General features: G+C 37.5%; 1 protein-coding gene across 15 annotated transcripts in view; it reads right to left on the bottom strand.

Moving 5' to 3' along the window:
* The window catches only part of ABLIM2 (actin binding LIM protein family member 2), a 151,275-nt gene that overhangs the window by 18,296 nt on the left and 119,854 nt on the right, over positions 1-13,125 (bottom strand). For 9 of the 15 annotated variants that reach the window (XM_013179255.3, XM_013179302.3, XM_013179275.3 and 6 more), the window contains 4 exons: positions 12,163-12,216; positions 7,103-7,155; positions 6,348-6,495; positions 560-618 (listed from right to left, as the gene is read on the bottom strand). In XM_013179255.3, coding sequence (XP_013034709.2) covers positions 560-618; positions 6,348-6,495; positions 7,103-7,155; positions 12,163-12,216 — 314 coding nt within the window. The remainder of the gene's footprint in view (positions 1-559; positions 619-6,347; positions 6,496-7,102; positions 7,156-12,162; positions 12,217-13,125) is intronic. The other 6 variants (XM_013179263.3, XM_013179293.3, XM_013179311.3 and 3 more) reach the window with 1 other exon arrangement.

The raw sequence follows: 13,125 nt of genomic DNA, 5'->3' as shown, positions 1-13,125 counted from the left end.
ATAATAAAGAATTAGAAGATGAACTCCTAGTCTTAATCTGATCATAAATTTATGTATTTTGCTTTCTAGGTTGCTTCCTGCCATTCTCTCTGCATTGCTCCCTCCTGCCTTATATAATGACTACGTGTATATATATACACACAAACCAGAAAAAGAAAAAAGAAAAAAAAAAAGAAAAAAAAGTGGTTTAAGAAATGCAAAGGTTATGAGCTGCTCCACCTTTGCTCTAAGATCATTACTTGCCTAATGAAAGGTTTAACCCATCCTATCATTAATTCAAGTTATACTGTGGTCTGTTAATATATGCAGCTTGTACATTTTGGACCTTGGTTCTGGAAGGAGAATCAAGATTCCCAATGCTCATGCCACACACAATCAAAACGAAAAGACCCAGTCTTACTCCTGCAGGCAGAAAAACTGTAACCCTCACAGGGAATGAATCTGTCAGGCAGGGCTGGCAGCCAAAACACTGTGAAGTGTTACTGCTGTGTAGATTTTTAACTAGTTGCCTATTTATGAAAAACTGTTACATGGAGAACACATTTAAATGTATACCTACCTGATGCAAGCCATTCCTTCCATAACCAGGTAGAGAAGCAGATTTAGAATATGGAAATCCTGTAAAAGACATGATATATATATCACAATAATATTTTTTGTAAAGTCCTTTACAACTTTGTAGAACACAGAAATCAGGAAAACAGCCAGAAACAGCAATTGCAAGGTGACTACGTATATTGTATTCATGGGATGAAATATAACTGAGTACTACTCATATCAGAAGGATTAGTATCTTATCACTTAAGAACAAACAAACAAACAAGAAAACAACACACATTTTGAATTCTTTAAAATTTCTACTGCTTCAAGTGAAAAAAAATAAAAAGCATAAATGAAAGTATGGCAATAGAAAAAGGAAGTAAGTGAGAGCATAAATACTGAAGAGAAAGGTTCTACATAGATAAAATTCACAAAGTGATGTTACCATGAACAGATTCAATTTAATATGGTGAAAAGCCTTACTTTTAATATCTAGGCTAGTAAGAAAGTTTGGGTGTTCTCTTTGTCAGTAAATGGACAAAAAGTATTTCAGACTAGTTTTTGGTTTATAAAAATAATGCTGTATAGAAGTGGCAGGTTGAATCAGTTTAAATTCAACAGAAGATGAAGAAATGTGTCTGTAGTAAACACTATTGATTTCAGTACAAGAAACTGTGCTAAACTGGGGCAAAGAGTTAGGAGAAGTCACTTAGCTCAAAGAACTGAATGTGCAAGTCTTCTTTCTGACAAAAATGTTAGCAATTTGTGTCCAAAGGGGAATGAAGGAAGGGAATTCAGACCCGACCGGATTAATAAATACCCTAAGGAGATTATTAGGAATAAGAACATGGAAAGAAAAAACAAAAGATGGATCAGCAAAGAGCTCACGGTGTGCTGAGATAAAGTGAGAACTGCCAGGAGTCAAGCTGAGTTAAACATTGAAAATGATATTAAAACAAATAGCAAAAGGTTCTGCAGCTACACAAACAAAAAGAGAACAAGGAAAGAAGAAATGGGATCACTGGGAGTTATGCTGTGTCAGTACACAAGAAGAAACCTAGGTAGGACTCCAACACTAAAGGATTATTTCACCTCAGCTTTTAGGAACAAATTTAGAGTATGGAGCAATGAGAGAAAAACCTAATGCAATAAGCGTATGCAAATAAATCACAACTGTGACAGAAACATAATTCAAAGCACTCTCTACTTAAACAGGGAGCCAATAAGCTCACAAAAGATTGGAAGTCCAATTGCTTATATTATTAGAGAACAGCAAGTACAGTTTTTGTGTTTAAGGAGGGAAAAAGGTACTCAAGACCTATCAGTTTGTTTCCAACAGAAAACTTTAGGAAATACTAAACAAAAACATAGAAGTAAACAGAAAATCAATTATATTCATGTAGATTTTGACTGGTTTAACATAAGTTAAAGAGACAGCGTCACACTCCCCTGGTAGTTTTCTTTGCTAAGAGAAACAGCTTCTACGCAAAATAAATTTTATTGGATCTCATCTAATGAAATATTAAAATATTCCATATGTTGCCAAAGATGAAATTAAAGCAAAACTTAAGAAGATGGAGTTTATCAGAGGAATTATAGGGTCAGTAAGGAAAAAATTAAATGTGAGAAATAGATACTGAGAACTGAGCAGTGCTGAGTGAGGGAAATGTCAGCATAGACTGGTGTCGAGTTAAAATTCCTGAATATTTTCACTAATAAATTGGACACCAAAAATAGTAATGGGCTAATAAACTTGGCTGTGACCATAACAAATGCACTTATTAACTTAAGTGTAAAAATGACAAAAGTTGGAAATGGCTGTCTTGATACTTTCAAGATATGGAAATAATTGTAGTGACAGGACATCATGGAAGGATGTTCTGTTCAGGTGGGTTAAATTAACTTCATCGGAACAGTGGTCTACAGGATAACTGGGGCAATGAAAGCTCATCATAGGTAAAATGGCTTTAGGAAATTGACTTTTAATCTAGCAAAATGAAGATAAAAGTAAGAGAAACAAAATCTAACATCATCTGAGGAGTGGTATAAATTGTGAGCAGAATTTCCTTTGTTGGTCCCACTGTGGGCTCTGACATCTGATACAGAGACATAGTGGTGAATATTGAATTAGATGGACCACTTACCTACTCCAGTTTGGAAACTGGAAATTTGTCATTGTTTGTTATCTGAATGGCAGTGACACTAGAGAAGAAAGTGTCATGTAATAGTCATCTGTATTCCTGCTTGGAAAAAGATGCCAGTGTTGAACATCAGTTCAATTTGTTGGCATCTTGGCTACAGAGAAGGTGAGTGGGATTTGTTCTGTTGCCAAATTTGTCAGTTACAAGGGAAAAACACACTAAGGAAAAGATCATGGTTTGAAAACAAACACAATTCATTTTAGCACGTAAAAGCTCAGGAGTTGCCTCCCAGGCTGCCAGGACTGAGCCACATTTACAGGCACAAGCGACATCGTGTGGCTGGCTGGAAGAAACCCAAGAGGTGTATAAAGCTGAAAGAACTCAGACCATAGTAATAAGAAAAGAGACAGTGACTCCAGCCAGAAAAACATTTCACTTAGTTTCTGGTTCCTAAGAACTTATTTGTGAAGTTTATTATTATTATTATTATTTTAATATAAAGGTAAAATATATCACCAAAACCCACCAACCACATACTGCTCATTATCACATCCAAATGCAGTTGTACCTCTATAGCAAATTTTCTGGGGTAACTGGTCAAGATACAGTAATCTGTCTCTCTAATTAGGTGCTATCTGAACATCAGATACTCTTTGCATGGGCATGGCTCCCGCTTTTTCCAATACGACATTCACTCTAACCTGGATATTCTGAGGCTGTTTCTCAGCACATCAGGTACACATTAACAGCAGGAGTTACACACTTTGTTAGATATCTAACGTCCTACACATGTGAAGTTAAAATAATGACTAATGGTAAACAATAAAAAATATACACATACAGAAACAAGACACATTTATGCAGGTGGATGTAAGGAGATGCTGTCCCTGTCACTTAGTCTTCAACATGGCTGGACACAAGCAAGCGCCACTCCAGATATCTGCCAATTATACAAGCCTCATACTTAAGTACTTTGATGTCAGATATATTCTTCTGGGAACGTAGCTAGAGTAATGTACCTAAATATCTTCTAGAGCAGACTACCCTTCTTTGGTTTGCTCAGAGGCTAGATGAACGAATGCAGTGCTCTGCACAATGTTTGGACACATTGCCAGAGATTCACAGTCAGATGACTGCTAACCCTTCTATTCTGTATGTAACTGTTTGCACCAAACCTTTATCTGAAAAGTTTATTTTCTCTGATACTCACTGACTATGCCACAGAAACAGGTCAGGTTAAAGATCAGGCCACTCTTAACCATAAGTGCAAGAGGGAGAAAAGCTACTGTTTAGGTGTTGATGAATTACAGATGTTAGTAACTGTAAATGATAGATGTCAGGTGTGAGAGGTGATCAGACCTGAGTTTTTCTTGCTCAGGATTTTCTACAAAACATCTTGAGCACATGCATGCAATGTCTGGTGATAGCTAAGGAATCAAATCCCTTCAGGTTAGACTAGTGAGACTGATGACCCAAAATAACTTTTCTTTTTTATCTTGTCACACCCTTGTGACAGGCTTTGTATCAACTGTTTTTCCTCTTCCTTGCATAGCTAAGCCATAACTTCCTTAATAGAAGTTGATGGAGCCAGCTATCACATTACCAAAATGCCCACAAGACTGACATCTTAGCCTTGCTGCCAGACATGCCTCACAGTGGATACATTCTTTTGGAAAACTGCTTCCCCAGCTTTTTCACCCCAGATGACCTTCTACTGTTTTATGACATAAAGTGGAGGATGCAGGGAGATAAATGTCCAAGTTACCTGTTAAACTTTCAGTGATCCTTATGCTTTATCATGATATGGAAAAAATGTCTGTACTAATATTCAAAAGACATAATTTATACCAAGGAGTAATTACCACAAGTCAAAAATATGCTTGATACTACTATCCTGTTTATTTAAAATAGGTAGCATATAGATAGGTGCTTTTATGTATTAATGAGGGGCAGGTTTTTGTTGTAAGGAAATTCTCCTCCACAGAGAGATAACACAATTTCTTTGTATAAGCAATGCCTCTTATGGTATATAAGCACTGCAGCCAAGTCTGCAGTGACCGTGAAATGGTAGAGTTTAGGATCCTGAGAGCAGCAAGGAGGGAGCACAGCAAGCTTGTTATCCTGGACTTTGGGAGAGCAGACTTTGCCCTGCAGGGATCTGCTTGGTAGAGTACCATGGGATAGAACCCTGGAGGGAAGAGGGACCCAAGAAAGCTGGTTAATATTCAAGGATCACCTTCTCCAGTCTCATGAGCGATGCATCCCAACAAAGAAGAAGTCAGGCAAAAACGCCAGGAGGCCTGCATGGATGAACAAGGAGCTCCTGGCCATAATTGAGGCAGAAAAAGGAGGCCTATACAGGGTGGAAGCAGGGACAGGTAGCCTGGGAAGAATGCAGAGAAATCATTCGAGCAGCCAGGGATCAGATCAGGAAAGCTAAAGCCCTATTAGATTTAAATGTGGCCAGAGACGTCAAAGGCAACAAGAAAGGCTTCTATAGTTACATCAGTGTTTTGTAAAAGAAAGACTACGGAAATTGCAAGCCCTCTTCAGAAGGAAATGGGAGACCTGGTTATCCAGGATATGGAGAAGGCTGAGATACTCAACAACCTTTTTTGCGTCACTCTTCACTGGCAAGAGCTCTAGCCACACTGCCCAAGTCACAGAAGGGGGCGGGCCTTTGTGATCCTCAGGAAGTTCAACAAGGCCAAGAACAAGGGCTTGGATATGGGCTGGGGCAATCCCAAGCACAAATACAGGCTAAGTGGAGAATGGATTGAGAGCAGCTCTGAGGAGAAGGACTTGGGGATGTTGATTGATGAGAAGCTCGGCATAAGCTGGCAATGCGTGCTTGCAACCCAGAAAGCCAACCTGGGCTGCATCAAAATAAGTATGGCCTTCAGGGTGAGGGAGGTGATTCTCCCTCTCTACTCTGTGCTTGTGAGACCCCACCTGGAGGGGTGCAGCCCCCAACATAAGGAGGACATCAACATATTAGAATCAGTTCAGAGGAGGGCCACAAAGATAATCAGAGGGCTGGAGCACCTCTCCTATGAAGACAGACTGAGGGAGTTGAGGTTGTTAAGATTGGAGAAGGCTCTCTGAGACTGCATTGTGGTCTTCTAGTACCTAAGGTGGGCCTTTAGAAAAGCTGGGGAGGGTCTCTTTGTCAGGGGGTGTAGTGATAGGACAAAGGGGAATGGCTTTGAACTGAACAAGGGTCAATTTAGATTAGATATAAGGAAGAAATTCTTTACTCTGGGGATGGTGAGGCAGTCAAACAGGTTGCCCAGAGAAGCTGTGGATGCCCCATCTCTGAAAGTATTTGGGGCCAGGCTGGATGGGGCTTTGAGCAACCTGGTCTACTGGGAGGTGTCCCTGCTCAAGGCAGAGGGGTTGGAACTAGATAATCTTTAAGGTTCCTTCCAACCCAAACAATTCTATGATTCTTTCATTAATAGAGGACTAAAAATAGTTTCAATATTGAAATCCAAAGGTACTGAATGCTTACAAGCCATAGCTAAACTGGAAAATATATGTAACCATGATAGGGAAATGAAGCATAAAGCATACTAGGGAACTATTTGGAGAGGTCTACAGCAGGGCTATCTTCCTTTGTCACACTCCTTCTTGCCCGCTATGACAGCCCCAAGACGCAGTACTCACGGGAGTATGTGGCAGTAGTACCCTCCTGTGTTCTCTGGAAGTTTTCTCTGTCAGTTCCAGGAGTGAGAGACAGGGACCGAGTTTCTGAATCTGGGGAATTAGTTCTGGTGTCCATATCCCCTTTCAGAATAAGCCAACTGGTCTTTAGCTGAAATGAATAAAAAACAATTAAATGAGTCAGGATTTAACATCCAAATGCATGTCCTACTTCACCAGCCTGGGAAGTCTTGCTAACTTGAATGTTTATGCTCAGTACAGCCTGTACCAACACTTAACAAATTATAGACATTGACTATGTAACAGGACTCCACATTAGATGCCACGGCTATTGAAAACTTTTAACTTTCATCTGGGCTGAGGATAGTTTCTCTTTAAAATAAGTTGTCCACCATGGCCCACTTTAGAAGATGTGCTATGTCACGTTCTTACTACTAATCTGTTATAACATTTTTGTTGTATGTTAACACACACACTAAGCAAGGGTCCAACGGCCTTAGCTGAATCACCACAAACTTATTGTTGCTTATTTTAATATCCTTATTTCTTTCTTTACTGCAAAATGTAAAATCTAAACACTCTGGGTGAGACATTATGCTTAATAAATCTTCCTGAAACTGTCTTTTGTAAAGACCTAAAATCAGTAATGCTTATTTCAGTTATATAAAATAATACCTTTAAACATAACCAGGTTTTACATAACAGTTGCCTCAAGAAACTCAAACAAACTACCACCTTTTGTTCTTTCTGGTCATTACCTTCTTACTGTCCTGATCCAAACTTCCATCCTCCCCTTCTGATCTTCTTGATGCTGGAAGATTAAAGTTAATTTTAAAAATTGGAAGATATTAACACAGCCAAAACAGAAAACAAAAAGTAATGTTCTAAATATTCTCAAAAGGGGAAAAAACAATACAAAATGAATCTGAAGTTGGGCAGATAATTGGATATGTAGGGCTACGGTGTCACAGAACTACTTAACATTTGGAAAAGATTACGGTAATACTAATTCTGTAGGCATACAGTAAATGTAGAAAATCTACTCCTGGTGGATTTTTAAGCTATGTTTTAGGAAGAAGCTACTTTTGTGGAATGACAGGTGGTAAAAAAACTACATCATAACTTAGGGACAGATCTATATAGTCACTGCACCAAGGAGCAAGTCATTTGCAAGCAAATCTCCATTATTCTTTGTTACCATGATCATGAAAGAACATGTGTTTACATAGCTATATGGTGGTCTTGCACATTTGTGCCTCCTACGTTCTTCAGAAGGACAGGCAATGATGGCAAACAAGATAGGTACAAATTTAGTATTACCTCTTCATGATACCTGCAAGACAGGCTGTGTCAGCACAAGTGAGAGTGAAGGAGAGTAGGTAAGGGTGGGGTGGTCCTGACCTTCACATAGCTACACTCATCATTTCTTAGATAAAGTAAAAGAGGACTCCCAAATTCACAGTGTAACTCTCAATTTTTTCAACTATATTGCTCTCTGTAAGAGTCTATTATCAACAAATATTTACCTGTTGTTGTATTATCCTGTAACCTGCCAACTTCCTGAGAAGAAAAACTGAAAACCTACAAGATATTCACTGAATAGTTCCCAACCATTAAATATATTTTTCCTGGTCTTCTCTACCAGAGTTTTGTATCAGAGACTGATTTATAACTCAGAATTTTACAGAAAGATTTTGTGCCAAATTTCATGCCATTTCAGATTACTTCCAAAAATCTGAACCCTTCTTGCCTTTGTATCACTCTGTTGTTGTGGGGAGAGTTTTAATGGTACAAAACTGGAGCAGTGCAATGTCTTTGCATAATTTTAAACCCATGAGAGGTTATAACAAGGGAATTGTCTGCAATATCTTCGTACAAGAGCAACAGAAGAGTTCCATGCACAACAAGGCAGCCAGAAAAATATATTTATTAACAATAAAAGTAGCATGAGAATACAAAAGTTAAGGAACAGATTAGATTGCTCAGAGACAGAGGTGAGGAGGAGATCAAGTTGCACCCTCAGAAGTGCTGCAACACTCCCATCTAGCTGGGAACAACTTTGCCCTCTCCAGTTCCCCAGCCAGCATGTTTGCAGACGATCTGCCCTGCATCTAAACAACACAGTCAAAAGGCGACTACCATTAGCATTTCAGTGCTCTTCTGTTTCATTTTCAGGTGCCATTACACAGCTTGCATCTAGACCTTAACTGGTTTTGTCAAGAAAGTGATACTTGAAAAATGAAAAATTTTTACTTGTCATTTTGGAAATATCCATGAGTTAGAGGTGAAAATATTTCAATGCCTTTTTTTTTTTTTTTTTTTTCCTCAACTTAATGTGGCAAAACAAAGCTGGGTCATAAAGTAAAAACAACATTATGAAAAAACTCTGTTTTCACAGTTTGCTAATGGCATCCTGACCATGGCATTTTTCTGATATGGCAAGCTGTTTCTTTGAGAAAGAAATAATAGAAAGATGAAAAATTGAAGTGCCTACGCTATGTTGCAAGAAGGTCTTGGACCTGATTTACTGATATTTTGGGAACATACCCTAAATCCCCAGTCAACAAGCTGTTCCAGGTTATATGGATGGATCTCCTTCACACTCAAGAGAAATCCATGCAGAGAATTTGATGCATGTTTGCAATTGTTTTTGTTTCAAGACATTGCTGCTTTTACAGAAAAAAAAAAAAGTGGTATCCAAAGTGTTATTCAGAAATTCCAAACATTCCATGCGATCTTCAAAATAGTTAAACACCCAAGTTTTACACAGAGGTCCAGAGGAGTCCAATGAAAATCAACAGAGGCCTGCAAAGCCTGCCCCTCCCAAGTTCCTGACGTTACTGGCAGATAAATCCAAGTGGCCTGAATTTCATCAGTACTGAGCACTAGCTTCTCCAATACAAGGGATACTTGGTTCTGCTGTGAACCCTGATGTGAACTACACATTTCACTTAGACCAGTGCCAACACTGCTGCAGAACAAACTTTTTTTTTTTAATTTTGTATTATGTTCAAATGTTGTTGAAATATCAATGCGCTAAATAAATAAATAAATAAAGACCATGCAGGCTCCAGCATGCTTCGATTTCTAACACCAACTCTCAGCCTGATCTCTTGTATGAACCAGTTTTCCACCAGCTTTTTTTTTTTTTTCTCCATTCTGCAGCTAAGTGTTTATAATAGAAACACAGAAGCTGTAGCTATAGCAAATCTGTTGGGCACTCTTGTAACTAAAACCTTCCAAAGCCAAATGTTTTGGAAGAGCTTCTTGCACTTTTTGTTTTAAAGAACATTTTTGTGCTTGTTTGTTCAAACTTGGTCTCTTCAGCGAAGGAATGTTCTCTGGCTCCCTTTCAGCATGTATTAGTTCAGTGTCCCTTTAGCTTGAGGAGCTGAATCATCAGTTGCTCATGTGTTCATGCTTTAGTAGAAAGATTTATAGAACTTCTGCTGGGAGTTCTTCCAGAACAAAAGGTAAACGCTGTATTTTTTTTTTTTAATGGAAGGAAAGTTCATTGATCTATTTTGTTTGTTTGTTTTTGAATTAGAGTAAATTAAATTTTGCTCCTCAGCAGAAACACAACTAGCACATATTTTCAACACATCTGCAATCCACACACTTAGAATATCTATAGTGTATAAAAGACAGTTTAAAATGTAGATCCTTCTTAATGTATAGATACTGCTGACTCAATAATTTCACTTTCCACTTACTCCAGTGATTACTAGGAACAACTCCATTGAAGTTAGTGGACATAGAGCAGTGCAAAATTGACAAAATCCAGACTTCAACTGCATATCCAACTGACTGAAAACTGATACAAAAAACCCTGTCCTGGAAGAAAAAAAAAGCTGCTCTTTATAATCTTTGCAAACCAAAAGTATCAGTAAAATTAAATGACACAGCCAGAATATAGGAGCCCTATCATCAGATTTTGTAAATCGCTGAAGCTATGTTGACTTATATCAGAGTAAGTTCTGACACTTATTTTGTAACTTTGCATTTGCTCTTTCCAAACATCACTGTAACATTCAACTTCTTCCTTTGTGAGTAGCTTCTTTTGCTCAGTTTGAGTACTTTACACTAATGATTTGTGTATCTAAAGAGAAGAAAGAATTGGACAGCTTGGGCAGCCTGTAAATTTTGTAGATGACACTAAATCAAGCACTAAATCAAACAGATATTATCTTTTTCCCTTGGAGGTAGCATTAGTTTGACCAAGATTAGGATACTGTGAGCAGAAAATCTATCTAAAGTGCACTGAAACATCAGCAAGTCTGACTTTGCTCAAAACCAGAACCACCACAGAGGTCATCTAAATATTAAGGATTTGAATGTGCAGTTACTTGAGCATGAAACTCTTCAGTTACAGTGAATGTACGCAGAGTGTTTCACCCAGCTGGGACATAACATTTGTCAATTTTGTTTCTACTAATACTGTATTGGATACAAACCAGAAGTTTAACCAAAACAGAAATAAGTGTTGTTTTCCATGAAAGGTAGTATAAAAATTTTAACTACATAAAAATATAGTTCTTTTGACTATGCTTATTGAGCATTTTAAAATCAGCTAAAGCCCTCTGTTACAACAACGGGAAAATATTTAAAATGCATTATCCTTATTCTGATCATGAAGACAGTGATAAATCTGCAGTTTCCTAACCTTTCACTCATGGAAAGCTATCAACTATCCAGTTAAAGTATGTGAGAACACATATGCGTGGTTTTCTCATTCTTGTATACAAAGTGGGAAGTCACCTCTGTGCAGAAAGTGTTGCAGGAGTTAGTAAGATGGGAGAAGTTGCTCCAACAGAGACCCATCCTTGCCATGAAGAGTGACATAGCTATCTGTATTGCTTTTATCTCCAAAGTGTCTTAGGTACTGCTCACAGTGTGATGAACATCTACTTTATTCTCTCACGTCTTCCGAAACAGGGGAATAAATCATGGCTTTTGGTTTAGGGCAGTAGTACTCATGATTCTTTTCATCAGAAATGCACTTCTGCACTTCTCAGACATCCTATCACAGCATATGCCCTACACATTTGCTTCCACAGATTAATAATGGAATTTAGTCTAGAAAAATGAATTCTGTATTACTAAGCCTGTATTACAAACAAAGATAATTATCAAACATCACTGAGAACAGAAGCAGGCACCGAAACAAAGAAATTACAGTGATATTAATTAGTGAAATATAAAATAAATTATATAATAATAATATAATATAATATAAATTATTATTTTTAAATAATAATGGAAGAATGCTGACCTTATAATCCTGTATTTTTTTTATATTTACTAGAGCATCAATGCAGATCCTCAGTCGCATAAAGCATCATATATTTCTTTCCATGGTTTGGAAACTCAGACAGAAACCTTGTTGCTGTGTCTATCAGAAGTTTTCCAATCATATCTTGCCAATGTTATCATATACTGAGTTTGTTCCTAACTGCCATGGTGTGATTACATTAGATCCCAATATTATACAGCTTGAAGAACTTGCAGATGAGAAGTAGGTATTTCATTTAGGTGTTGGACTCAATGATCCTTGTGGGCCAATTTCAGCTCAGGATATTCTATGATTCTATAATATACACCAGTTAATAATAAACATTTTTTTTTTCCCTCTAGCAATATAGAAGAGTTATTTACCAAAACTGGATATTCTAAGGCATGTTGTTAAAACAGGAGAGCAACTTCCTATATTTACATATTTTATACCATCCCATAAATAAGAAAACTGTTTTTAATATCTGCTCTAAATTACCAAGACAAGACAAAATATCTTTTTGCAATAGAGAAAGGCAGACTGTACCATGCTGTTTGTAGATAGGAGGTTTCCTATAGATGTTATCTTTTACACCAGTGTCTGAGGAAGAGGAAAGAGAAAGGAAAGAATAAAAGAGTAAGCAAGCAGTTCAGACTATGCTGCTCGTCTCCTCTCAACAACACTAAAATGCAAACACTTGAGCAAAGACTACTGATTACTTCATTGGTTTGTCATTCAGTGCTTATTAAAAGAGAATGCAGCCTTACCCATCAACTTTGTTTAAAACAGTGCCTATGCCTACCTAAATAGCTTAATCCGCTCTTAAGTCCCTCAAAATGCTTTCAGATACCTTGAGTGCTGCACTACCAATTTATATAGACAACAGAGAAACTGCATATACTTGTCACTATTTAAAATAAAATTCATATAATGGTAGAACAGACTACTATAAAAGCGTCAAACTTGAAAAGGGACTATTTCTCCATTAATTAAAAAGACAGTATACATGGTAAGATATAGATGTTTATACTGGAAATGCCTAATATTCTAATATGAAATTCTATAGTTTGTCCATATATTGAGTTGTATAGTTGACCTGGCCTTTCAGGAATTTTTGGAAAGCCCCCAAAGCCACAGTCCACATATCATGTTGTAGAGATGTCGGATGTTACTTAGACCTACAGACCTGGGCAAATACAATTCCTAATTACAGTGTGTTTATAGAAACACTAATCCCAGAAGCTAAACATAATTAAACAAAGTATACCATTGAGCTTAGCAGTCAGTGTACTTAGCAGTCAAAAGCTAAGCAGTGTGAATATAAATGTAGTATGCTTGTAACTGAATGTGAACTTGAAAACAGCATAGTATGTATGCAAAGACACAGCCTCTGTGAGCTTCACGGGGGCCCAAAGTCTTTCACCAGTTTTCAAAATCTGTATTTGTGTGACTCTCTAGTTCAGAAAGTGAATGGATAAAGAAAAAAAGTAAAACAAAAAACCTCTGCAG

The sequence above is a fragment of the Anser cygnoides genome, chromosome 4 (genome assembly GCF_040182565.1).
Source record: "Anser cygnoides isolate HZ-2024a breed goose chromosome 4, Taihu_goose_T2T_genome, whole genome shotgun sequence".
NCBI lineage: Eukaryota > Metazoa > Chordata > Aves > Anseriformes > Anatidae > Anser > Anser cygnoides.
Note: the sequence above shows the minus strand (reverse complement) of the source record. Positions and strands in the feature narration are given on the sequence as shown.